The sequence below is a fragment of the Trypanosoma melophagium genome, assembly GCF_022059095.1.
Source record: "Trypanosoma melophagium isolate St. Kilda chromosome Unknown ctg37segment0, whole genome shotgun sequence".
Lineage (NCBI taxonomy): Eukaryota > Euglenozoa > Kinetoplastea > Trypanosomatida > Trypanosomatidae > Trypanosoma > Trypanosoma melophagium.
The window spans coordinates 68,227-95,021 of NW_027125174.1; the positions used below are offsets into that span (position 1 = coordinate 68,227).

Genomic DNA, 26,795 nt, shown 5'->3' on the forward strand with positions numbered 1-26,795 from the left:
TTGTGTGTGTGTGTTAAATAAAGGTAGAACCCACCAAAGGAAGTTCTATTGGCTTTTTTGTTGGCTTTCCCTACCGAAAGTTCTCTAAAAAAGATAAGAAAGAAAAAGTGAGAAAAAAGAGAGAAAATTGTTAAAGAACAAAAAAAGACAACACACGTGAGAAACAATACTCTTCATTTATTCTATTTCCTTTAATTATTGCGTCGTGCAAGAGGGTAAACTAGGTCACTATAAACCACATGTTAATTAGCAACAGGATTCTTATAATAACAGCAACAGTACTTATCATGAACGTTAATACCAATGCTAAACCTGTATATGTTCTCTCTCATTCTCTCTTAAATAATTTATAAATGACTGTAACTGCTCTTCTAATAAGGAATTAGGTACACCCGCACCACAAGCAATACGCCAAACACGATGACTAATTTTTTGATTATCATTTTTATTTTTGCATGCTTCTGCTACATTCTGCTCAATCATGGGACGTAATTGATGAAAGTAAAAAAGTACCTCAAAATAAAACCAATAACGATACTCAAAGTACCGTTGTATCAAGGAATCACTATCGTTATTACTGTTATTATTATTATTATTATTATTATTATTATTATTATTATTATTATTATTATTATTATTATATTCCACCTCGTTTACAGATTTACCTCGCGTTTTTAGCATCTGTGTAATGTATGAAACATTCTTCACTTCCATCCACGCACACAATGACCCACTCCAATCACACTTAACACCAAACAATGGTGCCTCATGTTGTTTATACTCCTCTTGTTGCCAGAAACGAACATAATCACCCGGTATGGATGGTAATGGTGGAACATACGTTAATCGAGGTATAACTTCAGCAAAAGAGATCGGCAATGGTACTTCTACCATTGGCATACTATTAGCACGCGGTAAGAGATATTTTCTGCACTGCAGCATGCGTTCGATACGTTTTCCAGATCCCTTTTCTCTTGGATTTCGCCGAGGTGTACGAAAGAAACGCCGCAGACACGCCGTCTCGTCATCAATGTTAAGAAAGATAAAATAATCCAACAATTCGCAAATAGATGGATAGGCGTATAGTAAAAATCCTTCACAGACAATATATGTTGTTTCAGCATTCGCGCGATATATTTCCGTACTATTACTTTTATTCTCCTTGTTTTCGTGATCACACACCTCTGTATTATCTGCACTAAAGTATAAATGATGTCTACTCCCCTCTTCATTGGCCATTAACGACTCATCCGAAAGAACTTCCTCCTCTTCTGCTTCCACTAATGACTCTCTATTATTATTATTATTATTATTATTATTATTATTATTATTATTATTATTATTATTATTATTATTCTTACTGGCAATGCTGTTGTTGTTTCCCTCACTTATTTCCATCTGTACAGGACTATACAGATATGGTGCAGCCTCTTGCAAATCCTGCAAACACATAACAGCAGAACTATTTCCTGTTATTGTTCGGATTGTTGTTTCTTTACTCTCGCTGCTGTCGACAACACGTTCCTGTAGTCTTCGACGTATCTCTGCTATGAGTTTTGTGTATTTTTCACCATAAACACACCGTGGATCTTCCCACGTTCCAAGAAATTCGCACATCTTATCATTAAAGAATTCATCCACACAAATAGGCCGCAGTGGAGATCTTAATAAAGACGCAAGGCGCTGCGCAACGACAGTCTTGCCGGATGCACTGCAGCCGCAGACACCCACAAGTACTACGCGGGGGAATCGAGACAGTGTTCTGTATAAATAAATAAATAAATAAAGGGAAAGTGAGAGAATAAACGTTTGTGTTTATAAGAAATAAAGGAATAGAAGGAGAATAAATGGCATGATTTATTAATTATTTTTGCCTCTCTGTGCATTTGTAATGTACATTTAGAACTTATTTTCTTTTTTTTTTATTATTTGCATTCTTCATTCTGTTATTGTATTGTACACAAGAAAATTCATACACATACAAACATCATGGTATCTCCATGAAATAACGGCCACCTTGTTTTGTGTACAATGTGGCTGTCTCGTGCATAAAGTAACCGAGTAACCGCTTTGATGCGTTCACTTCTCTTGTAGTCACACGTACCGTATCGTTATCCTTATTATTGTTATTATCACTATCGTTATCATTATTGTTATTATTATTATTATTATTATTATTATTATTATTATTATTATTATTATTATCCTTCTTCACATGGGTAAGAGTATGATGCGAGGGTTCTTGCACGATTACTGTCATGGACGCTAATGTGATTCTATTTCGCCCATACTGCCAGGCAGAACTATCCAAGAGTGTGCGGGCCTCACAGGCTTTACTTAGAGCTGCAATAACACTTCCCACCTCTGAAAGTGCTCTGTTTGTGTTTAATAAATCCTCAATTGTATTATTTACACTTGAAAGTACTTCACTGATATTTACTGCCTTCTCCATTGTACTTTTAACACATGTTTGTTGTTGTTGTTGTTGTCCTTCTTCTTTTTCTTCTTGTTGAAAGTGATTCACATCCATCACTTCAAACCATTCCTCCTTCACCTTCGCTTTCTCTTTTATTTCTACATGCGTTTCTTCTTCTCTCTCCCGTTTATATATTACACCTTTACACTGTTGGGCATTGCATGATGTGAAAGTCTTTGGTGCTGTCGCAACCTTCTCTGCCACTGAAACAAGATATACACACAGTCGTTGAATGGCATCATTATAATTACTTTCCTCTATCGTATTTGTATACGGCGTAATAGTATTAACAGTAGAGGAATCTTCCCATGACTCATTTCTTCCTATCAGAGTTGCGGCCCTTCGAAGCAGAATTGTAAGCGAACAGCCACTCTCATACGTAGGCGATGCAATAACATTATAATCGTTATTATTATTATTATTATTATTATTATTATTATTATTATTATTATTAGTAGTAGTAGTAGTAGTAGTAGTAGTAGTAGTAGTAGTATCCGTATTAGTATTGGTCTTATTAGTACTTTCATTTTCTTTGGTAATATTTGTACTACTAATATCCCTGGCGATATGTGAGGCGCCACAGTTATAATCTGTTAATACCGTCATAAGTGTATTCTGCAGAAGTAAGCGTGCATCCTCTTGCTGTGATGTTAACTGTTTAAATTCATCAACGCAAATATTAAATAGACGCCCACCGAGAGACAATTCATTCGCTAACAACAACGTCACAACTTCCGTCATACTTGAAACATCATGGACGTCATAACCGTACGGAACCCAATCAAAGTTCGGAACATTACTAGTAGTATTATTAATAGTAGTAGTAGTAGTAGTAGTAGTATTAATATTATTAGTATCACTAGTAGTATTGGTGGTAATAAGGTCTACATTAGTTGGAACAACTGCTGTGGTGCAGTGAGGAAGTACACGTTCGAGCACAGCAGAGAAACGTTTTCTTAAACTCTCTTGAAGTGACATTTATTGTTGTTCTTCTTACTATTATTATTATTAATATGACTACTAATGTTTTTTTTTTTCCTTTATTTCTTTCTTTCAACTAAGGTTATTGCTTTGGTTTTATATGACCATTCAGACAAGCAGTAATATGTATTCACCCGCCTTCTTTCTTTTTCGTTTGTACAACTGTGACAAATTATTGATTATATATATATATATATATATATAGTTTTTTTTTCAAACAGAGAAGCAAAGAAACACAGATACGGTTAAGAATACATCAGAGAAATAAATAAATAAAAGATACTTTGAAATGTGTATGCGCTTAAAACAGAGACAAAAACATTTAATAAATAAAAATAAGTATTTGCTTCTTTAAATTACAAATAGCTACCATAAGATAAGAATAAAGATGGAAGACTGAAATAATGTTTGAAACAATGTTTCAAACATAAATGTGAAAAAGACAAATAGAAGGAAAGGAAAAAATATAACCAAGAAGGGAAAACCAAATATTTAATTAAAAAGAAAGAAAGAAAAAAGTTCGGATAAAAAGTAATAAATAAATAATAAATAAACAATTCTGTAATAATTTATTCACTTTCATATATAGTCCTGTCGGAGAAGAGCTCGACAAACCCAGGAAGCAAAACTATAATTATCTGAAACAGTACGTATAGAAGATATTCTTCCTTCTTCTTCTTCAACCACTGTATCTGGGCTATGATCATATAGTGCTTCTAACTCCACCTTTATTTGTAGTCTTTGCATCTTCACTGCCTCATCATACCATAATTGAGATACGGATACTTTACGGTTATTCTCATCTTCACTCTCACTTGCACTGCGCCATCGTGTGAGGAGATTTGTTAGCATAACACTATCACGATGTGTAAAACGCTGAAAAGGAATACGCGAAGAAGGATGTAAAGAAGTAGTATTATTACTATTACTAGTATTAGTCGTCGTATTATGATTCCACTTCTGAAGAATATGTGAAGAACGTAAACCCAGCCAACGAAGATCATGTACCGCAATGTATTGAGATTCCTGCGTATTGCCAGTTCCATGTTTGTACTGTTGTAGAATAGAAATACCACTTGGATTGTAATCCACAAGTGCCACTACAGGAATATGTGGAGCTGCTGAGTGTATATTCGCCAATAGTGTTCGTGCAGCTACCGTTGGAAACCCGTGAGAGGTCAATAATACACATGGCACACGTTTAAATATTTCTTCTTCCATTAACCGAAAGAATATCGCATGTTTCTCAATTACAATAATATAACGTGTCCCTTCATGAATTTCAAATCCATCGTTATAATTATGAATGCCTACGGTATCGCTTTCCATCATATGTGTATCCATCGAATACGGCGAGACGCGTAATTCCTCCTGATGTATGGGTAGTGGTAATCCCTCTGAGCCGTATGTTCTGAGATCCACACCGTTGTAATTGAGACAACCGCCAATACATCCACGTGTGCCCGCCACCACACCAATCCATTGTCGGGGTGTGTGCAGTAATTGCACTAATTGCTGAATCGTGCGATTCACACATCCCTGATCAGGAACGAGTCGTGCGAGGCGGTAATAGAGATCACGCTGGGTGCTAATTACACCAAGATGAAGATTATTGTACAGAACGCGTAAAACTAATAGTTGTTGTTGAATAACACGTAGTCGACTTTCTCGTAGTACAACTGGAGAAGATGATAGAGTTTCAGATATAATTCCATCTTGATGGTCTACTTTCATATCACTTGTACGAGATCTCTTCGCATGATGAAATGATGATAATTTTTCTGTATTGTTATCTTCGTGTTGTTGCTGTTGTGAAGCGACGACAATTTCATGAATGGTCCTTAATACAAAAGACTCCATACGACGAATAGCCTCCGCTCTCAACGCATCTGGTGTATTAGCCGCCACAATATCAGGACTAATAAATGTGGCATCCACTGGATTTGCAAGAGATTGAACAATTTTATGCCGCGTTGGTGTACTTTCATCTATAGTAGAATCAATATTCATAGCAGCAGCCACGGTAGTAGTACTAGTACTAGTAGTACTTTTAATTGATCCTCTTGGTGCATTGAATGGGAAAGCCGCTGCTGCCATGGGTGTCAAATCTAGAGAAATAGATTTAAATAATAAAAAGAAAAAAGAAAAAAATAATAATAATTTACTGAAAAGAACATACAGGAATAGATATTGACAGATACCCGCATCGTACGATATTTGAAAATAGATATTCTTTTTTCGTGTGTGTGCTATTTCTTTACGTATTGTTTTTTGTCTTTTCTTTTCCTCATATCCTTCTTCTTCCTTCTTTTCGCCTCTCATCATACCTCTTCTTCACAAACAAAAATACACACAGTTATTAGATATGTATATTACAAATATATATATATATATATATATACAGTCATAACCAATATATCACGTTCACACCCCACAATTAGTCCCGTTGCCGTTTACGTGATTCCCGCTGCTGCTGTGCCCACAACTTTGATACTGACTGTGAATAGTCCACGTGAATACGATAATCATCCACAAGCGCACGATCCATTCGCTGCCGTGCGGTGTGACACGCCATCTCATCTTCAAACTCCACAAAGGCGTAGCCCAGCGTACGATCACTATTCACATCCCGCGGCATATCCACAGATCGCACAGCCCCGCACTGTGCAAAGCAGGCGGCGAGACCAGCGGCAGTTGTGCGGGGATTCAAACGGCAGACGAAAAGAACATTCGCCGGCGGCCGCAGATCCGCCGCTGCGGGAACACCGTCGAGAAGTCCAAGCACCAACGCCCGCGTCTCATTAAGACGTTCCTGCTGCCATGCATCACGCACCGCCGCAACAGATCGATTCTTCTTTATATCATCATCATCGTCGGAGCTGAGAAAGTCTCCGTGAAAGTGGGGATTATACTCAACAGAGATAACCGTGTTATTTTCCTCCTTCTCTGGAATTAGTACAAACGAGGCATCGGTAGACGTTGATGTTAGAGATTCTTGTATAAGCGATATGAGCCTTCTATTCGCGGTCTGCACTTGCGCCTGTGATGCCCAGTAACGGAAACAACCAGCTGTTGTAAAAGCATACGACATCGCCTTTACTTCAGATGTTAACTCAGATTTCGTGTTTAGTACATCCGCAAACACTTCTGTTCCTGGTGTTGAAAGAACAGTTGTATGTTTAATGCGAATAAGTCGTGTAGGGCGAGTACTAGCAGCACCAACACCAAAGGAAGTAGTAGAAGCAGATGAAATACGACCATGTGGTGCAGCCCGCATCTTTTCAATAATACGAATACCTTCTCGCACTTCACCGACAACCATAAAGCGATTTTCAAAATATTCTAAATGTCGATTACTTAGTGTCAGTACTAATCGACTCATTCGGTTATTATTGTTATTAGATTCTCCATTTGCATGTTGTGGAACCTCAAGCAACAACAAACCACGTTGTCGTATTGAACCAGCCGCATCCATCTGTGAATGATGTACATACTCTACAGATAATGATCCTTGATGTTCACGCAAACGTGCCGTACGCATTCTCATACTATCCCATTCTTTAAACATTAGTTCTTCTATATTATTACTAGTACTAGATATTTTCCTTGAGGTTACTGTAGGAGATGCTAGTTGTTTACATGTACCTGGTGATTGACTGGGTTCTTTACCTGCAAGCGATGAAAATGTCTCTCGTCGTAGGAGTTCAATAGGGTGTGAAAAGAGAATTATATTATCTGGAACTACTTCAGTCGCGATACATCCATTGAAATATTTAGAACGACACAAATTAACAACCTCCGCAGTTGCAGCAGGGCAATCCACACCGTAGAGATCAACAATAAAAGATCCAATGGAAGTTTCAATAAAAATAGCGGAAGTTATTAAAGGACGTTGAATTTTGACGGAATTCTTTGACATAATATCGAGTTAACTTTATTCTGTACGTATATCATATATGTATATTGTTTTGATTACTTGCGTTTAACTCCTTCCTTGTTATTACTGGCTTTTACCCACACTAGACTAACTTTCTCTTTTTTTTGTTGTTGTTATTGCTCCCCTAAGAAAAATTATAGGAACACCAAAATACAATTTATCCACTGCGACAGCGAGGCAGAACAAAAAAAAAGAAAATAAAAAGCACATACGAACATTTATAAAGAGAGAAAAAGAAAAGAGAAACACAGAAATAAATGTATATAAAAATAGTGTAAATATTGTAGAAGTTGTATGATAACAAAATGTGAAACGCATAACAGTAGACATTCCGTATATGTCTCCTTATTGATATATATATATATTTATAAATAAATATATATATAAATATACACAATACAAGCAAATAAATGAACAAAGAAATACTCACACGAACTGTTCCCTCTCTCTTACGCCAAAATCTCATTATGCGCGTTGTAGAAACGTTTCCGGGACCCATTTGTTAAAACACACCGGACACTCCCGCCGCTGTCTACACCAACTTTGAATGCAGTGCTCGTGAAAGACATGACCGCACGCCCCCTTCACTGCCGGGCACTCCTGCACACTTTTATCCCTCACACGACACTCCAAACAACAGTTTATAAGGTGAATCTTACAGACAAGACACTCAAGTGATGCAATCTGTGGGTTTTCATAGGAATAGAAGAGAAAAGCCTCTTTGATTGTGACAGCAATACGTCCGTCATCATTTGTGGTATGATCACTCGCCATGGGAATGAATAAATAAATAAATGCGAAAAGGCAAGAAAACAAAACCTACACTACACAATAATTGTGTAGCATACAAAGAAAGAAACGAAAACGCCGAAAATAAACAAAAAGAAATATAGCAGAAGTAGAGAGGATAATTCTTAATTATACGTTTGCTTGTAATACGTGATGTTGTTGTTGTTGATATCCAGAAATTTTCAATTTTTTTCCTTGTGTGTGGCTATGCTCTTTTTGATTCTATTCCTCCCTTTTTTTCTTTCCTAAGGAGTTAAAGTAGAACAACACAGCAGAAGATTTATGTACACATATATATACATATATATAGGTATATACACATGCATCTCTCCACACTCTTGTACAGTGCGAACAAGAGACACAGTCAATCCAAAAGAAAGGAATAGTCACACATTGTACACGTTAAAACCATTGTTTCTTATTATTATTATTTTTTTTTTGTTTACTCTCAACACCTACGATTTGATGCTTCTTCTCCATCTTCCATTCCCAATCTCATTCACACATCGTCATATACTTGACACACCTGACTCTTTTATGCCACATCTTATTCTGGGGGTTTCTCTTTGTTCGACATCATAATCAACAAACGCAATAATTCTTGGAACAAGTAATAATAATAATAATAATAATAATAATAATAATAATAATAATAATAATAATAAGCAAAGATGATAAACAAGTAATCAATCATTTCTAGTTGTTTTGTACACTTCCCATTCTCTTCGACAAATGGGACATACTGGACGTTGCCGCACCCAGCGTGAGACACAGTGGCTGTGAAAGACATGATTGCAGACACCCCACACAAGTAAACAATCACCTGTTACGCCACCACTATTACTATTATTATTACTATTACCAACACCACTACTCAAATTGTTTGATACTCCATAATGTTGTTGTTGTTGTTGTTGTTGTCGATGTTCAGCAATGTAACTCACTTGGGCAGTACTTGGGCCCCCTGCTCTGCCACCACTATTATTATTATTATTATTATTATTATTATTATTATGTTTACTATTATCCCCAGCACTTCTCCCCAACTCCATCTTACCACGACACTCAATGCAGAGATCTGCAATAGTCCCTTTGCAAATAGCACAAGTCTCCACTCGTACATCCCACGACCACACAGCGACGTTATCCCACTGTTTTGCTGTGATACTGCAGTGCTGGTTCACCCTTTCCGTCATTTTAATGGTATAATAGTAGTCGTAAAGAGAAAATCTGGAGAAACCAGAAAGTATATTATGTGTATATACTCGAAATAGAGAGAAATGGAATAGAGTAGGCGAACGCACAGAAATGATCAAGTCCCCGGCTACAGTTACCACATGCTATATAGAAATAATAGTGAGAATTCAAACAATATATATATATATATCGGTAGAGAGAATGAGAAACGAAGAAATAGAAAAAAAAAGAGAGAAAGAAAAAAAGAGAACAAATAAGGTTTAAAAACGAAATAAAGAACTCAGAGACAATACTGAAGAAAAAAAAACTCTAAACAGTCTCAAGAGGAAAAAAAACAACAACTCCTAAAAACAAAAAGAAAGGACAGCAACAATAACAAATTAAGAAAGAAAAGAGGGGTAAAAAAAAAACGAAAAAAAAGTAATCATTGTAAAAATAAAAATAAAGAAAAAGATGTTTCTGCATGTGTCAATAGAGACGAGTAGTCACATCCTCCATGAGTCTATCACGTGCTCGAGCCACACGGGCACCTTCCATTTTAAGTCGTTCCACCAACAGTGTCATCTCCCGCAGTTTACGTGACTTTTCCTCATCCTGCTGCAATAACTGTTGTACACGTCCATCACACGCCAATGCCTGTTGTTGGTTTAGCCGCACTGCTTCCTGCAAGTGCTGCACATTAGACGTTAATACTTCTACTTCATGTTCTCGTGTTGAAAGTCGTGTTTGTGTTGTCTTTAATCGCTCCTGCGCCTCTATAAGTTGATGGCGAAGTTCTTCACACTGTCGCTCTGCTGCTAATGTTGCGGCATACGCACGATCTTTAGAAGTTTGTATATCACGTGCCACATTCTCCACATGCTTTTCAAGCTCCTCCACACGTTTTCGTTCACCTGCGATATCGTCCTTGGCCTTTCGACGTACTTGTTCACATTTCTCTTCGGCTGTAGCCAGATTACGACGAAGTTCTTCCACTTTTCGAAGTGACTGATCTTTTTCTTCTCGGGCATTTTGAAGCTCCGTAGTGTAACCCTTACATTTTTCTCGCAAAAGACGCAATTCTTCCTTTGTACGGTTATATTCCATATCTAATTGTTCATACTGCTGCTCCTGTTCACGAAGTTTCTGCTGCAGCATCTGTGTCTCACGTTGTACGGCAGACATCTTATCGGATTCCTCACGTCGTAAACTGTTAGAAAGTTGCTCATAACGCATCATTGCATCATCTCGCTGCAACTGCATAGCTGATACTTCACCGTAAAGTCGTTTCACTTCCACCTCCAGTGCCTGCCGCGTTTGCGCCTCCAATAACTCTGCTGTGGAACGTAGATGAGAATTATTATTACTGCGATGTGGACTGGAAGCATCTAGGCGTGCGAGTTGTGCGCGTAGTTTGAGTACCTCCGCCTCTTGTGTGGCTGTTTGTTGCCGTAGTGTTTCCATAGCCACACGGTGTCGTTCCTCCACTGCTCGTATGTGTGCAGCGTGATTGTCAGAAGCGAGACGTAGTGCTTGCACCATGCGTAGTCGCAGCCGCTCCAACTCCTGCAGTTTATCCGCATTCTCTTTACTGAGTAATTGCAGTTGTACACGTTGAACTTCCCCTTCTTGCTGTGTTGCCTCCGCCGCACTCGCCGTATTCTTCAGACGCCGTGAAGCCTGTTGTGCCGCCTCCTGCAGTTCGGCGTTGTCTTGTTGTATCCGCGTCATCTCATGCTGCAGTTCTGTGAGTTGTTGCTGCAGCCGCTCCACATCTCGCCGCAGTGTTGCCTCTGAATCAAGACTGCGGGATAACTCATGTTGAATACGTGTGGCCGATCGTTCCGCCTCATGTAATTGTTCCGTGAGTTGTTGTTGTTGTTGCTGCTGTATATGATGGGCTTCTTGCAGCCGCACTTCTGCCTCATGTTGCGAGCTTCGTGCGTCCTGTAATTCCACCGTTGCGGCATCCAATTGAGATTTGAGTTTATTTGCCTCGAGCAGAAGTCGTTCGTTTTCTTCCTGTTTCTCAAGAATAGCCGCATCATAGCACTGCAGGAGTGGAATGGCAATATCAGGATTGTGCATCCGTCCACGCATGGCCTCCACTTCACTGCGTGGAAGACGTAAGAGTTCCTGGATTTGACTTTGCAATCGCATATTCCATTCTTCACTCACCTGCAGGCGTTTCTGCAGTACCTCCACATCTTCACGTTGTGCCATTTTGTTGTCCGAGTAAAATGGACCCTCTTCTATTTACAGTTGTTTTTGTATGGTTTTTTTTTTCTTGTTCTTGATTGTTCTTGGTGGTTTATTCTATTTCCTTTTTTTTTCGGTTCTATGTATATATGTATTTTTTTTGTCTTTTCTATTTTAGAATGGGGCAAGTCCTTTTGAATTCCTTTTTACTTTCTTTTTAGGTATTAACTGCTTCGCACGAAAAGAAAAAAACAATTCTTTCACCGAAATACAGAGATCGTCACGGGGTAAAATAGACCACGTATCCAATCAACACAGCAGATAGATATAAAGAGCTGTGAATATGCGCGTATACCCTATCTTATACTGCTCCCCCAAATAGCAGTTCCCCCACTTCTCTATTTATTTAAAATACCCAAAAACAAAAAGAAGCAGAAAAAATAAAAAAAGGAATATTACTCCGACAAATATTGATGGTTCTCCGCAATAATAAAACAATTAAAGAACAGAGAGAAAGAAACACTAAAAGCACGGTGTATCAATTTGGTAGTACAAACTCAGTCATTCCCCTCCAGTTACCCTAGCAAAAGATAGTGTACTCTTTTAGCTTCAGCTGCTGCTCAATTCTTCCCCTTCTATCTATCTAACTCACTTATTAGATTGTATGCATCATTATTTACCTGCAATAGAATTAACAGAATTTTACTTCGATCACGTAAAAAGAGTCAAGAAAAATAGGGGTGAGGTAACATATACAATCCATAAAATAAAAAGAAACAGCTTTTTTTTTATGCCAACTATATTTTCTTGGTTTTCCTAGTTCCCTCTACTCGGTGAGCTCATTTAAGAGTCAGTCCAAATGGAAAGGTTTTGTCAAATATTAAAAACAAGAAAAAAAACTCTGAATCGAAAAAAAAAGCATAAAATAATAAAAGCAAAAGGAATAAGGATAATCTGATGGTAATGAAGAAAGCATACAATTCCCTTTTTTTTCTCTTTTTATTTTAAATCTGATATGTTGTAAATATTTATGTATCTGTCATAGGTGTTTCCGTTAGCTCCCTTCTCTTTTTCTTTTAAAGTCATGGAAATACAAGAAAAAAGAATAAAAACCCATGGTGATATATATATATATATATATATATATATATATATATATATATATATATATATATTTATTTATTTATTTATTTATTTATTTATTTACTGTGATGATACCTAGTTTGAGGTCTCTTCTACTTACCTCACTTTCCATAAAATTTAAATAACTGTGTTCCCGTTATGGGTACACTGCATATACACACATTCATCCCCCAACCACAACTCTTAAATGTTAAACAACAGTTACTGGAATCTGGTCTATCCTCTCACGGCGGTGTGATAAAGCCAGCGAATTTAATTGCTCTGATATTGTTGTCTGATCAGCATGGTAAACCGTCACCAATTCGTCCCTCAAAACACAGGTAAAGGGTGGTACAGCGTTCTCTCTCGGTAGTAAATCACCCCCCAATGCCCGAACACGGGCAGGTGTAACAAAAACAGCAAAAGGTTTTGTGCGAAGGTTGTACTTCTCACAGTATTGACGCATACAAATTGTAACAGCAATACTGTAACGCCGTCCATTGATATTTAAACATTCCAGTGGTGGACAAGTTTTATTTGACATCATTTCAGGATCTTCCAATTGTTCCGCATTATATAACATAAAAAAAACATTGGATGACGATGACGCCATACCTGCACTCCCTTCCTTCTTACTAGCCATCTCAGATTGTGTTTCTCTTTCATCTACTTCCGCTAATGATGATGATAATGATGATGTGGCTGCATTCTCCGAAGAAGTGGGTGAAAAGCGTTGGATAAGGATTCCACAACCTTCCTGAGAACGTTTCACCTTTGTACCAAGCATCTTTACCTCCTCTTCAGTGGCCCAATAAGGTGAAGTGTACTGACGGAATGATGGATGTTTTTCCAAGATTCGACGTACCCACATAGAGCATGGGTTCCCAGTGGGATTAAGCGGCACTCCTCTCTTCGCTACCGCCATTTCCCCTCCCGCTAGCGATCGACTGATAATACCCTCCGGTGCGTCTGTCTGTTCGAGATTGTAGAGTTGGACTTCTTGCATGCTTGTGGGAATACACACGCCCGTCTCGTCTCCTCGCACTTTGTGGCCGGCGCGGGCAAAGGCGGCGTGTGTGGCCCAAACGGGTGAACGCCAACGACCGGCGGCGGCGCGGCAGAGCGGCTCGGCGAATTCCAGATCGTACAGTCGACCGCGGAGATCCATCGGACGATAATATGATGGAACATGCAAGTTGGCATCTGAAGTTTTATTTGAATTTCTTGAATTAGTACAATTTTTTGAATTGGCGGGTTTAGTGGGGTTTTCACCCAAGAGATGATCTAGAGACTCCTTTACACTCGAAAAGACATCCACGTGTGGCGGTGATTGGGATTGGTCCGGTGAAGCCTCTGGAACTGTGAAAGATTCTGTTGCTGCGGTAAATGACGGTGTATCTTTCTTCCGTCGCACTGTCCCTGTTGAACGTGGAGTGGATCTCAACAGTGTGGTGGTGCCCAAGGCAAGGAGAAGTCTTGAAGAGGAAAACATTTTCGTTTCTTTTATCTGGTCTTATTGAAGTGGAAATAGGATGCAAGAAAAGAAAAAAATAAAAGAAAATAAATTTACATAAGCAGATTTTTTTTTATCTCTAAAAAAAAAATAAGTATGCATACATACAAACATATATGTATTTATTTATTCACGTTAGTGTATTTTTTTCGCATACATTTGCATGCCTGCCAATGTAAGAATCTCAAACCCAGAACCAAATAGGTTCTAGCTTAGTCGATATAAGCAAATATTTTCCATTGTCACGATAATAACAGCAGTATTAACTAACTGTACTCCTCAGTCGGTTAAGACCTCTTAGCGGAAAATAATTTGAAAAGGGTTACCACAACTTCCCGCTTCTTAAAGAATAAATATAAATACAAGAGAATGGTCAATCCATTATTACACCTGTCCAATGAGAAAAGTGTTGTCAACAAACTCCATGTCCATGATCCAAATGAAGATTACTCAACTTCAGAGATACATTGTGTGAAGAGTAATTATAGAATCCATCAACTCCAATATTTGTTGTTGTTGTTGTTGTTGTTGTTGTTGTTGTTCTTTTGCAATTGATGTTAAATCGTTTCTTAAGAAATTAACTCAATTATCCTCCCATTTGGAGATACACCACGGGGTGTCCACAAGAACAAAAAGAAAAAGGATGGTAACTTTCCTTTCTTCTATAGTCATTGTCTTTATTTAGTTTCCTTAAACAATACTGGTAATTCTCATGGTACTAGAAATATTAAGAGAACAGTTTGCAAAGAAAACAAAAAAAAGTATATGGTTAAATATTTAAAAAAAAAACTTGCAACAATTACAATAATATATTTCAAGCACAAAAAAAAAACAATAAAGAAAAGAAAAAATGCTATTGTTCTTTTTTTCGTGTTAATTCCATCTCCCATTCTTCTTTCTCTCCCATTCAATTGTGTTCTCACATTTTAACCTTTAATCGGCTCTTACCGGGAGAAAGGGTACACCCACCCCATTCTTACACGCCTGAGAAAAGATGTATAATATTATATATATGGACACGGAGAAAAGTAAAAACTGTCTAGCGCTTCTTCTTTTTCTGCACGACAATATTAGCTCCAGGAGGCCCTGCAGGTTTCGCTTGTTTTGGTGCAGAAGGGTCTGGCCTTCGCAAGAGTGCAGCAGCAGCAGCACTTGCGTGTGGTGGTCGGTAGGGTTGTGGTTTTGGTGGTTTATCAGTTTCTTTTCGTGGTGAAGCCGGTCGAAGAGGATATAAACGAGTCTCTTGTGTTTGCACCCAATGAGCACCGTAGAGTATAGGGTATTTCTGCGTTAGCAAGTGTTCACCATTGTTCTTGTAAAATACAAGTTTGTTATCAATACGAAGTCGGGTAAAAATAGTGGCGCAGAGAAATACATGAGAGTCTGGTGCCCACATCTGTACACTGCTTTTCTCGTTAAACTCACCAGTCATAAGGGCTACAGCAGAAGAAACTGCATTTGATGCTCGATTATTATTATTATTATTATTATTATTATTATTATTATTATTATTATTATTAGTAGTAGTAGTAGTAGTATTAATAAGATTTAATTTATTATGATTATAAGCACTATCATTATTTCTGCTGTTGCCAGCACTGTTTGATGAAGGGTGCAGATCATAAAAGACAAAATCCCCAGCAAGATTTCCTGTACCACCCAATACACAGAAACGTCCATTTGGTGCCCATAAAATAACATTTCGAGGAGCTTCACCAAATGTCATAAGCGCCACACCAGTTTTATCGTACAATGTTGTCTTATTACGTGGCATCGTACCATGAACCACCATTACCTGATCTGAAGTAGGACTCCATTGACAATCATGCACAGATTCCCCACTTGGAAATTTAATTTCCTTCAAATTTCGTCCACCGACATCCACCAAAAAGAATTTCACTGTACCATAATAACTCTTACCGCTCTTGTCACTCTCACATTTCACGAGTAATGCAATGTGATTTCCTGATCCACTCCAGCGAAGCGTCGACGACTCTGCACGGCCAAAAGAAACCTGATACATCGGCCCCTCAAGTAGATTAGGTAACCGGTAGATATATAATGTACCTTGTGTTTGCTTATGAAATGGTTTAAACAATGCCAATATAGGCATATTGCTGGGAGACATAGACAATTCAATTTCCTTATCCTGTGGAAGTTGAAGATCCAACTTGGCAAGTGCGGTGACTTCTTCTTTACGAAGATCACCATCCATTACATGCAGAAATCCCTGCACTGGACGAACACAATATAATTCCTGACTGGTCCACACCATACCGGGCCAACGGGCCTGTACACATCGACGCAATACATTTCCTGTTGCCACTTCATACATCGCCATATTTCCTTCAGGACGTCGACCATCCATCATGGCGTATGTCACTAACACACTTCCCCGTGTAGAGAAGGACAAGGCCACAACATTTCTCTCTTCCACTTCAAAGATCAGTTTTAACTCCCACGCATCGGAGTTATCAGTTTGCACCAACTGGCTGTAGCGGACATGCGTTGTGGTAGCGTGGGCGAATGCCGCTCGTTCTGCAGGATTAAAACAAACTTCACACTCACGGTAGTCTCCAGTCATGCAACTAGACTCCACCTCCGTTAGTGTTCGTTGATGCTCTGAAAATGTGGCGAGAACGAGACTGTCATCTTTCCGCAGAACAATGGGAAGGGATGGCACAACAGCACCAGGTGTCAGGGTAGAGGTGGTTACTTGCATGATTGATAAATACTGATGATAATGGTAATAGTAATAATAATAAAAACAAGCAATAAGAATGAACGTACGAACAGAGAAAGAAAAAAATGGGAAAAAAGAAAGAAACGGTGAGGGTCTTCAAAAGAAGAAGGGAAATAATTTCTTGTTTTTTTTTTTCTTTCCTTAAGCCTGGTATTCTTCTACTCTCTTCACTTTGTAGAAGAACAAATTATGTATTGCTCTTGTACTCTCCCGGTGCTTTTCTTTTTTCTTTTTTCGTATTGTTCTTACCCTCTTTTATTCTTTTTCGGTTTCTTTTTTCCCCTTTACCAGCACAAAAAGAAAGAAATAAATGCAGAAAGAGAGAAAAGAAAAGAGTAAAACGGAGTGTGGGACTTCCTATTTTATTTACCTTACTCTGTTATCTTTTATCCTTCTATTTGTTTTTGTTTATTTTGTACGCGTACAAAATAAAAGAAAGAATCATACATCAATACGCACATAATACACAAAAAGAGTAAAAGAAAAGAAAAGAAGAGCAACAGATTCTCCGTGTAGAGAAGCAAAAAAAAAAATCAATACAGAAAAATAAAGACATATATATATATATATATATATATATATATATATATATATAGAGAGAGAGAGAGAGAGAGAGAGAAGTGATAAGAACGGGAAGTATATACACATTCAAACACAAACAAAACACAACACAACACCTCTAACATTTATGTCACTTATATTTCTTTTCTTTTCTTCTTGTCCCTCCATTTCTTCATTTTCTTGTTTCTTGACCCTCTCATAACGTACAATCAACAACCTCTTCTTAGATACCTACAAAATAAACGTAAGCACAGATTAAAAAAAAAGACACGGTGAGTGTGAGTTTACCTTCAATTCACAACATCTGTACTATTTCCATTGCCACTTGAATCAACCAACGGCCAAAATGAAAAAATTGAAGAAATTCTTCTTGTAAAAAGAAGAGCAATCCATTCGTAATAGGAACGGAAGTGTAATGTTTACAAGGCAAAGAAAAAAATATATCTTCTCCATTTACTCCTATTCACAACAGTAGAAGTGGTAGTGGTAACAGGAGAAAACCAATAAAATAAAACATCCACGTGCGATAACGGGTATAAAAAAATACTTTCAAAAAAAAAAAGTATACTCACCAGAAGATAAGTTGTAATGATAAAAGTAACAGAAAAGTAAAATTGTGAATGTGTGTGTGTGTGTGTGTACACCGGATGTCCAACGTAATACGTGGATTAATAATAATAATAATAATAATAATAATAATAATAATAATAATAAATAAATAAATAATATAAAAAACAAGTATCTCTATCTTTTGAAACCTATATCAAAGTATACTTGTATAGCTCGTAATTTTGTAGAGGTGTTTCTTTAGTGTGGGGACAAGGGCAGAAGAACGAAAAAGCAGATCTAAAAGTCCACGGTTATCAAAAATTCTTTTTCCCTCTCTTTCTCTCTCTAAATATAAATAATCATTCTTCAGATATTTTACTTTTCTTTTCTAATGTTTTTTTTTTTTCATTTCTTTCGCTTTCTTCTTTAATTTGTGAGTCTTGGTGCCTTTCAATACTCATACAAGTCCAATAATCGTAGCAGAAACATATTTATATTGCTACTTTCAACCACTAGAACTATTTATTCTCATTTCTTTGTACGTTTATTTTATTTTTTTCTTTCGTTCTTCCTTCTTTCTAGACTTCACTATTTTGAGGCCTCTAACTGATCTATCCAAGTTATTATCGAAAAAAGAGATGGTTTACTCCTTATTTTTCCCCCATGGAAAAGCAACAAAAAGAAAGAAGTAAAAAAGAAAAAAGAAAAAAAACTCCACCGATCAATATTATTATCTCTATTGCTATTGTTGTTGTTGTTGTTGATCTTGGGCTTGCCGCAGAGGAAGAACAATAGGGAGATTCGGTGGTAATGGCTCATCTGCCTCATACACAACTAAATATGGATTCCATTTCAGCACATCCTTCACAGTTACTTCATATTGCTTTGCAATAGAGCTGAGTGTGTCAAAGTCTTCACCATTTTCCTCTGGTTCAGGAGACTTGTTATCTATAATTGATGATACCACATTAGTGGTACACAAGTTATCCTCAATACTACTATTATTATTATTATTATTATTATTATTATTATTATTATTATTATTTGGTGCAGAAGGACTATTATCTTCATTCATTATTGTTTTCGGTTTTGCGGTTTCATCCTTTCCTTTATTATAAATATCTCCCATATCATTTTTAGCATCCATTTGTTTTTGTCTCGCTTTTGGCGACACATACGGTGTAGGTGTAGGTGTGGAATGGAAAGAAGATGACTCGGTAATTAAGGATTGATCACGATCACCAGGACGCAGTTTAATTATCGGTGATACAGAAGGACTGGTAGTATTATTATTATTGTTATTATTATTATCCCCATCCTTATTACTATTGTTCTTTGGGTCATCCACCATGTTTATATGTGGCGTGGTAGGTGGTTTCTCAATATGTGGACCTGAAAAAAGTGAAGTTGGAACAGTTGTAGTACCTACAGCCATAATTTTAGTGGGGTCGTTACCTCCTGGTTTGTTAACAGAGACTTCCATAGAAGAATCAACACGGCATCGATCATCTTTTATATTACTTTGATCAATGCTATTATCAACTGAGAGACATCGACGATTTGGAGATGGAGAAGGAAGCATAAGTAACCGTATGCTTTTAGATCCATTATCCTGTACATTATTACCGTGTTCCCTATCATTCTTGATTGGTGTATAATTAATGGTGAGTTCCTCAATATAAGTAGATCGACGTGGGACATCCTGCATATCTGGCAGCGGTGCTAATGGTAGTGGTACTTCTGCTGTCATGGTGTCATCTGCCCCAAGTAGGGGTTCCACTACACGGTGATGGCTTGTGGCTAAATATGAAGTCTCTGCGCATTGAGAAGTTTCATTCATGTGAAGTTTCATTTTTATAAATGTATTAGGTGGTAATACTTCTTCATCATCAAATTTAGATAACTGTGGGTTATAATTTCGTATTTCATCCAGAGAGATATTGTGAAGTTTGGCGACACTGTAAAGAGTCTCAGTACAAGATTGTTGAAAGAGAGATTCTTTACTTCGAACAGTTTTCTTATCCACCTCATCCTTCTTCTTGTTAACATCAATCGCATTACTACTACCCCTGCCAATAACACCACCACCACCATTACCACTATAAAAGGCCGTATGAGCCGCTTCATTATGCCCTTCATGCGGCTGTTTCGCTTGCAAAGAAGAAGCGGAATTCCTACAACCATTTCTACTGTTATCCGAACCACTGGATTTTTTGTTCGTTGCGGAATGTCTGTTTAAATTACGATGTGCCTGTCGCTCCACCACACGGCGTGCAACAGCTGTGGCGTTCGCTAATGCTAATTGCAGTTGTGCGGCATCCTCTTGCATTAACATACGGTGTGTGTCCAGCTGCCCAAGTGCATACTGCAGCTGTTCAATCTGATACCGCACGCCGTCCATCTAGTATTACCTGACTTATCTAAACCCACGTGTAGTACACTCTACTAAATCTATATATTATCTATTTGGTTTTGGGCCTTTCTTGCGTTTGTATATACACACGCAGTCAAGGATAACTGCCACAAAGAAAGAAAGATATATTAAGAAAAGTCTTGGAAAGCAGTAGAGATAATACAGTATCCCCTTGCTCTTAAGAGTGAATATATGTATCAGGGGATATTACTGGAGAAAAAATATATATAACCAAGAAATGAAAATTAACTTCTCCCCCTAAGAATAAAAAATAAGTAAAAAATGAATTTCAGCTTCTTTTTTTCTTTTCTTTACAATCCTCCAAACCCAAATAAAAAAAAAACCAAAAAAAAAGAATAAATTTATCCTGTTGTGTATATATCTGTAATGGAGATGATGATGCATGTGAGTGTATAGGCATTTCTCTGCGCATGTACACTGATAGAAGCAAATTAATTTTAAAAAGGTTCATCATCATATTTCTCCTTCTTTTCTTTTTTTATGTAGTAAAATCATGTAAGACTCTTCTTATCCTCACTCCTCCTCAAGAAGCAATTGAAGCATCGGCATTACTAACGGTAGTGTAAGTGCTACTGGAGTTGCAGCGTACTTTGGTCCAAGCGCAGAAGAAACACCGGAATGGGCGCTGAATAACCGCAGTGTTTGTGTGAGACTCAGTTGAAGTTCAGCCACAGTTGAAAGCGCATTCTCTTGCACCTCCGCCCCACGCCGAAGCCAATGTGAAACTTGAGCTGTGAAGAAACTGTCAGGGTTAGTATTATCATTATTATTATTATTATTGCTCTTGTTATTATTGCTATTATTATTCTTTGGATTGCTGCTGCCATGATAACCAGCTGTGGAATTCTCATCTGCAGTAGTGTGTGTCTCATTATTAGCGCCATCACTAAGAATACGTTCTGCACGTCGTAGCAGCTCTTCCACACCTTCTCGCGGTACACGCGATACTCCTGCCGCTGACCCCGTGTTAGATACGATGGAAGTATCATTAACTCCAAGAGAAAGTCGTGATTTCGAAATCGGGGAAGCGGGAATAGTCTTTACCGGCTCTTGAATAGAACGTGCATCCTCGCACATGACTGCATGACCATTATGGATATTATGGATATTGTTCTGTGGAAGGTTATTCCCTGTAATTTTATTCTGAGTAGATTGAAGAGAGTTCGCAGTATTTGTCTTCCTTTCATGTGCTTCAGTCACTGTAAAATGTTTCTCTCCTTCTAACGAAGCCGCCGCTGTAGTTGTAGTCGCCGTTATTATTCCATTAGTGGAAGCAGAAGGAGAAAACACAGGAACCGGATCTATTGCAGGATTTCCACCCAATTCTACTCCAATGAAATTGGAAATTGTTTGATCAACTTCAACTCGAGTTGATATAGCAATAGGCACAGAAGTTGATGCCGAAATCGTAGAAGGATCATTTCCACCAGTTTTATCATTCGCAAGAAGAAAATCAAATATTTCTGCTGAATTATGATGATTGTCTGTAATGATATTTGTCACATCTGTAGCTGTAGCCCCATTTCCATCATTAGAAGTCTCATTATTTACAATTGCAGGTGTTGGCCACCCGCCATCACCGCAGATATCATCAAAGCAAAATCCTTCAAACGCAGAAGTGTGTGCTGCCTCATCTTCACTGCCGATGGGTGGAAGATTGTGAAAAAAGAAAACATCAAAGCCAGCATCGCCACTGTTATTATTGTTACTGTTGTTATTAGTATTGTTCATTGTATGTCCCTGTTGTCTTTGTTGCTGTTCATTTGAATTCGTTGCTGTTGTATCTCTCTGAATATGTAATGATGGAATGTGTGAATCGGCTCCAGCGGCCTCACCGTCACTGGTGTTGTTGTGAAATCCATTGACAGCGTTAAAAATATCTGTTGTGGAATCTGTTGCTGGCAATGCTGTCATTGCGGCAGGACGCTAAAAATAGAATAAATAAAAACACGTAATTACTGTTTTAATAATAATGATAATAATAATAATAATAATAATAATAATAATAATAATAATAATAATAATAATAATAATAATAATAATAATAATCTATTTACAAAGTGCATGTGGATATAGAAAGAGAGAAAGAAATAGAAAGAAATATATAAAAAACACATCTAGACAAGGAGAGAGAACAAGATAAGAATAAATATGCATATTCATATTAATAAAGAGAAATACACACAAGAAATTCGAGTGGATCCAATTACGACTAACACTCTTTTTCTCTCTTGATTGCAATATAACCTTCACATGTAAATATACACAAACGAGAGAAAAAGAAAGAAATAAAAATGATAGAAAAGGAAATAATGCGGTATGCAAACGTACATATGCCATCTTTAGAATAACCTCTCTCTCTCTCTCTCTCATCCTATTATCCCCCAAACAACAGAAAGTCTTCTATTTCAAGAGGACAAGAACAAAATAAGATAAAAAAAACGGTATATGAATGTACACCAATGGGGTGAAAAATTCACACTTTTCACTGCACACCTAAAGAGGGAAAAAAAGGAAAAAAAAGACAAGTTCATTGATACAAAGAAAAAGATAAAAAGAGATGGCAAAAAAAAAAAACATCATCTCCTACAGAATGACATACACCCAACACTTCACTCGTATTTCTTTTTTTCATCATCATCATCTTCACTCAAGTAGAACCCAGCAAACCCTTGGAAAGAGAAACATAGAACGACATTCGAATGACAATATGAATAAATAGAAATGAAAAAAACACACCTAAAAAGATGGTGTCTTGGTAGCACGTTGAGCCTGTCTTTGTAACTTCGCTACAGCTTCTAAAAGATGATCGTGTCTGCGAATGTCTTCATCAAGGCGTTCACGTTCTACGCGATCATCGCTAGGCATAAACCCTAATTGATCACTAAAAGTAGATGCTGTTACTCCTGTAGGTTCAGAGTAAATAGGAAATGTGCTAGAAGACCGTCTTCCATTTAACTGAGAGCCTACAGGAGGCATAGGTAATGTCTCAAATCCACGACCACTTGAATCTTCCTCATTCACCGAGTAGTAAAAGTGTCCTTTGAAATCCTCACCAGGAAATTGCTGGGGATTCTTAAATGGCATTGAATCATTCCTTCTATCACGTACAAGATAACTTGGAGGCTCTATCGTAGTTCTATCTTGAGAATTGAGAGTAGATTTCCTTGCGTATTGTAGCCAATCAATCTTTCTTCTTGGTTTATGTACATCATCAACTACAGTTTCATCATCACCGATATCTGTTTGAATCCCAATAGACCTCTGAGAGCACATTTCTGTCTGTGATGTGGATGTTGCAGTTGTGGGAGAAACTTGTACAGCAACCGATGAATTGTTTACAGTGGCTAAAAATTTCTGTGGTACGCCATAGTTCCACGTCTCTCCATTAAAGGTATTAGCACTAAAGCGTAATTGCTGGCGCCGTTGTTGCCCCAGATCAAACCCACTAATATTAGTATTGGTATTAGTATTAGTATTATTATTATTATTATTATTATTATTATTATTATTATTATTATTATTATTATTATTAACACCAGTCATGTTACTCTGGTGAATAGGAAGAAGATGACAAACATTTTGTGAGGATAGACCAGTATCATTTACAGAGTGAGCCACACCGTCTGCAAGTGTAAAAGAAGGATTTGTTTGGTTTAATCCCTCTGGGTATTGCAGTCTCCCAATGTCAGTAATGTTCTCTGGTGAAGCCGTTACCTCTTGAGCCAACAAACGATACCGTGTAACTCCAGGATCTTCTACAAACTTTAAATAACGTTGTCGCCATTCAATAAGCTCATCTTCAAGTACTTTGGTTCTTTTCTCTAACATTTGTCGATATTTTGATTCCTGCTCTAATTGCTGTTCAAGACGTTCCCTTTCATGAGAATGACGCATTTCATCATGTTCTTCGTGAATTTGAAACACCAAGTGTTGTACCTCTGATAGTTGTAAATCACGTTCCATTAGAGACTTTGCATGTAAACGTTTAAGTTTGAAGTACTTTTTTTTCCAGTAAGAATCATCTATGGAAGAAGAAGGGTGAGCTTCTACTCTTTCAGTACACTTATTAAGGAACTCTTCTGTGGTTTTTGTAGCAGACCGTAGCGGAGATTTATATTTTACCCTTGATTCGAACGGTTCTTGTTCTTGTTTTTCTTGTTTTTGTTGTAATGATGATAAATGCATCTTTCTAGGAGAGAACAGTAATCGATCTATAAAACTTAATTTCTCTATGCAATTCTTGTCATTCACACTAACATTTATACTATCCGTTTCACATGCTCCTCCGCCATTGCTTCGTTGTTTTTGCTCTTGTTCCTGTCGCTGATAAAGTTGTCTGCGATGGGCCACATTCTCTAATCTAATATCATTCTGTCTTTGCGATAAGGCCTCACGAAACGTTTTATTTTCCTCCTCCACCCGCTCCATCTGCTGGCGCATCTGCTGGGACTCATACTGTGCGACCGCCAGTTGGCGCACCAACTCCGCCACTTTGTTGGGGGCTAACGCCGTGCCACCGTTGGCAGTTAAAGACATCTGTGTTGGCCTTAATTACGGCGTTTACTAATAATAGGCGAGCGAGAGTGAAGTGAGAGGAACTTCTCTCACGAGAATGAGAGGATGAGAGAAACAGTACAGACACACAGATACAGAGAGAGACACATATAAATAACAAGAAAAAAAAGAGAATTTGCTTAAATGATATAGTTGGATAGAGCAAGTGGGGGTAGCAAGAGAAACAAAAAAGCCGTAACAACTCGTATTATACAAAGAAACTTGTTTTGTTTTTGTTTCTGATGTGTTCGTTATTCATACCAACATCCTCATCATCATCATCCGCAGCAGCAACAACAACAATCTGTGTTTCCCTCACTCAGCTTTGCGTACTTTCAACTCCCTTCGAATACTTTCCTTACTACGTCTATTGACGGACAATTTCGCATCTATAACGTCTAACACATCCTCTGGAAATGCATTTCCTTCCAGATCTAGATATTCTAATATATTGTTGAACATAAGTCCATCTACTAGTGGATGGGTGCCATAGACGCAGCGTGACATTCTTATTATACTTGCAGGGGCCGCCATATCACGCGAAAACCCCAGTGTATTAAATCTCAGATCAATGTGCAATAATACACCTGTACGGCCAGAGCAGACCAACCATTCTGCAATTACCCGCATGGTTATATCGCAACCACCACTAATAAGGTTGTCACTAAGAAAGACTTCACGTAACGCATTATGATACTGCATTGCCCCGCAAAGTACAGCTAGACCTGCTGAACGTGTACCAAGTTTATTGCAAGACAAATCAAGTACCTGTAATCGTTGGGATGCTATTACCAAGTTTGCTAGTGGTCTAGCGTCAGTGGCACCAACAGCACTTAGATTTAGACTGCGTAGTAGTACAGAAGAAGTGGATACTGCATCTGCAACTGCAAACAAACCAGAGTCTCCAAGGTAACAACCGCTAAGATCAAGTCTTGTGAGTGGTAAGGCAATAAGTGCTGGAATGAGAGTGTGTATCCCACTAACTCCAAGTGATACCCCAGTAAGCGTGTATGAAACCTCTACATTATCTGAGTTATCTAAAGAAGATTCTTCATGTTTTGCGCTATTTTTTATATTAACTGTACTACGTTGCATTTCAACAGCAGCTTGTAGAGCACGAGGATTCATCTCTATTGAAGATTCTTTGCATTGTAAGGCGTATATGCGAAGAAACAGTTCCAATATTTTATCACTACTGTTATCTTTGGAATTAGTACAAGGAGAACTTGTTTCGGCACCAGAAGTCGTCATCACTTCTGACATTCCTTCAAGTCTGGTCAATTAACACAACGAGTAAAAAAAAAACCCAGAGATTCAAACAGAAAGAAAAAAAACAATAACAGAAAACTACAGAAAAAAAAGAACACACACACAAAGTCTAAAGATCAAACAATAAACAAAAAAAAAAGAAGCACACCCTTTCTTTCCTTCCTTCTTTCCCTCCTCAGGAAAAATAAACAGAGACCATAAAAATGGAAACCATCACAGGGACGCTAACCCTTAAGAGCTATTGCCTCACTCCCATTTACTTTCCCCTTACTTTTTTTTTAATTTTCCTTCTGAAAGGATGTGTCACCAAATACAGAAGTGGAGATGGAGAAAAGAAAAAAAAAACGTCCCCAAGATAGTATTCGTGTTCAACTCAAACAGAATAATAACTTTTAAAAAGTAACAAAAAGAAAATAGTGAACAAATCATATATACCCAGCTTCCATAGGATTCTGTCTGAATACGAGGCTAGTGGGAGACATCTTTCTA

The 26,795-nt window shown here is 37.7% G+C and overlaps 12 protein-coding genes across 12 annotated transcripts; all 12 read right to left on the minus strand.

The window, feature by feature from the left end:
* Positions 1–306: 306 nt before the first annotated feature.
* Positions 307–1,617, minus strand: LSM04_007735 (uncharacterized protein; the record flags this gene model as incomplete). The annotated part of the gene is made up of 1 exon (XM_067335801.1): positions 307–1,617. One exon carries the CDS (start codon positions 1,615–1,617, stop codon positions 307–309), a length of 1,311 nt encoding a protein of 436 aa, XP_067188441.1.
* A 370-nt stretch (positions 1,618–1,987) lies between these two features.
* Positions 1,988–3,454, minus strand: LSM04_008822 (uncharacterized protein; the record flags this gene model as incomplete). Its single annotated transcript, XM_067335802.1, has 1 exon — positions 1,988–3,454. The coding sequence occupies one exon, from the start codon at positions 3,452–3,454 to the stop codon at positions 1,988–1,990; it is 1,467 nt and encodes a 488-aa protein (XP_067188461.1).
* A 582-nt stretch (positions 3,455–4,036) lies between these two features.
* Positions 4,037–5,554, minus strand: LSM04_003205 (Spo11/DNA topoisomerase VI; the record flags this gene model as incomplete). The annotated part of the gene is made up of 1 exon (XM_067335803.1): positions 4,037–5,554. The coding sequence occupies one exon, from the start codon at positions 5,552–5,554 to the stop codon at positions 4,037–4,039; it is 1,518 nt and encodes a 505-aa protein (XP_067188353.1).
* Positions 5,555–5,894: 340 nt separating this feature from the next.
* On the minus strand, positions 5,895–7,376 carry LSM04_002111 (RNA recognition motif domain; the record flags this gene model as incomplete). Its single annotated transcript, XM_067335804.1, has 1 exon — positions 5,895–7,376. One exon carries the CDS (start codon positions 7,374–7,376, stop codon positions 5,895–5,897), a length of 1,482 nt encoding a protein of 493 aa, XP_067188333.1.
* A 483-nt stretch (positions 7,377–7,859) lies between these two features.
* LSM04_002433 (zinc finger protein) lies at positions 7,860–8,168 on the minus strand (the record flags this gene model as incomplete). The annotated part of the gene is made up of 1 exon (XM_067335805.1): positions 7,860–8,168. The coding sequence occupies one exon, from the start codon at positions 8,166–8,168 to the stop codon at positions 7,860–7,862; it is 309 nt and encodes a 102-aa protein (XP_067188341.1).
* Positions 8,169–8,869: 701 nt separating this feature from the next.
* On the minus strand, positions 8,870–9,379 carry LSM04_007759 (zinc finger protein; the record flags this gene model as incomplete). The annotated part of the gene is made up of 1 exon (XM_067335806.1): positions 8,870–9,379. The coding sequence occupies one exon, from the start codon at positions 9,377–9,379 to the stop codon at positions 8,870–8,872; it is 510 nt and encodes a 169-aa protein (XP_067188443.1).
* Positions 9,380–9,848: 469 nt separating this feature from the next.
* LSM04_004511 (uncharacterized protein) lies at positions 9,849–11,582 on the minus strand (the record flags this gene model as incomplete). The annotated part of the gene is made up of 1 exon (XM_067335807.1): positions 9,849–11,582. One exon carries the CDS (start codon positions 11,580–11,582, stop codon positions 9,849–9,851), a length of 1,734 nt encoding a protein of 577 aa, XP_067188373.1.
* A 1,309-nt stretch (positions 11,583–12,891) lies between these two features.
* On the minus strand, positions 12,892–14,172 carry LSM04_005465 (uncharacterized protein; the record flags this gene model as incomplete). The annotated part of the gene is made up of 1 exon (XM_067335809.1): positions 12,892–14,172. The coding sequence occupies one exon, from the start codon at positions 14,170–14,172 to the stop codon at positions 12,892–12,894; it is 1,281 nt and encodes a 426-aa protein (XP_067188401.1).
* Positions 14,173–15,232: 1,060 nt separating this feature from the next.
* Positions 15,233–16,915, minus strand: LSM04_004260 (Translation initiation factor; the record flags this gene model as incomplete). The annotated part of the gene is made up of 1 exon (XM_067335810.1): positions 15,233–16,915. The coding sequence occupies one exon, from the start codon at positions 16,913–16,915 to the stop codon at positions 15,233–15,235; it is 1,683 nt and encodes a 560-aa protein (XP_067188369.1).
* Positions 16,916–18,788: 1,873 nt separating this feature from the next.
* LSM04_008813 (LysM domain) lies at positions 18,789–20,447 on the minus strand (the record flags this gene model as incomplete). Its single annotated transcript, XM_067335811.1, has 1 exon — positions 18,789–20,447. One exon carries the CDS (start codon positions 20,445–20,447, stop codon positions 18,789–18,791), a length of 1,659 nt encoding a protein of 552 aa, XP_067188459.1.
* Positions 20,448–20,993: 546 nt separating this feature from the next.
* Positions 20,994–22,394, minus strand: LSM04_006117 (uncharacterized protein; the record flags this gene model as incomplete). Its single annotated transcript, XM_067335812.1, has 1 exon — positions 20,994–22,394. The coding sequence occupies one exon, from the start codon at positions 22,392–22,394 to the stop codon at positions 20,994–20,996; it is 1,401 nt and encodes a 466-aa protein (XP_067188416.1).
* Positions 22,395–23,219: 825 nt separating this feature from the next.
* LSM04_000508 (uncharacterized protein) lies at positions 23,220–26,300 on the minus strand (the record flags this gene model as incomplete). Its single annotated transcript, XM_067335813.1, has 2 exons — positions 23,220–25,019; positions 25,371–26,300. 2 exons carry the CDS (start codon positions 26,298–26,300, stop codon positions 23,220–23,222), a joined length of 2,730 nt encoding a protein of 909 aa, XP_067188309.1.
* Between the last annotated feature and the right edge of the window lie 495 nt (positions 26,301–26,795).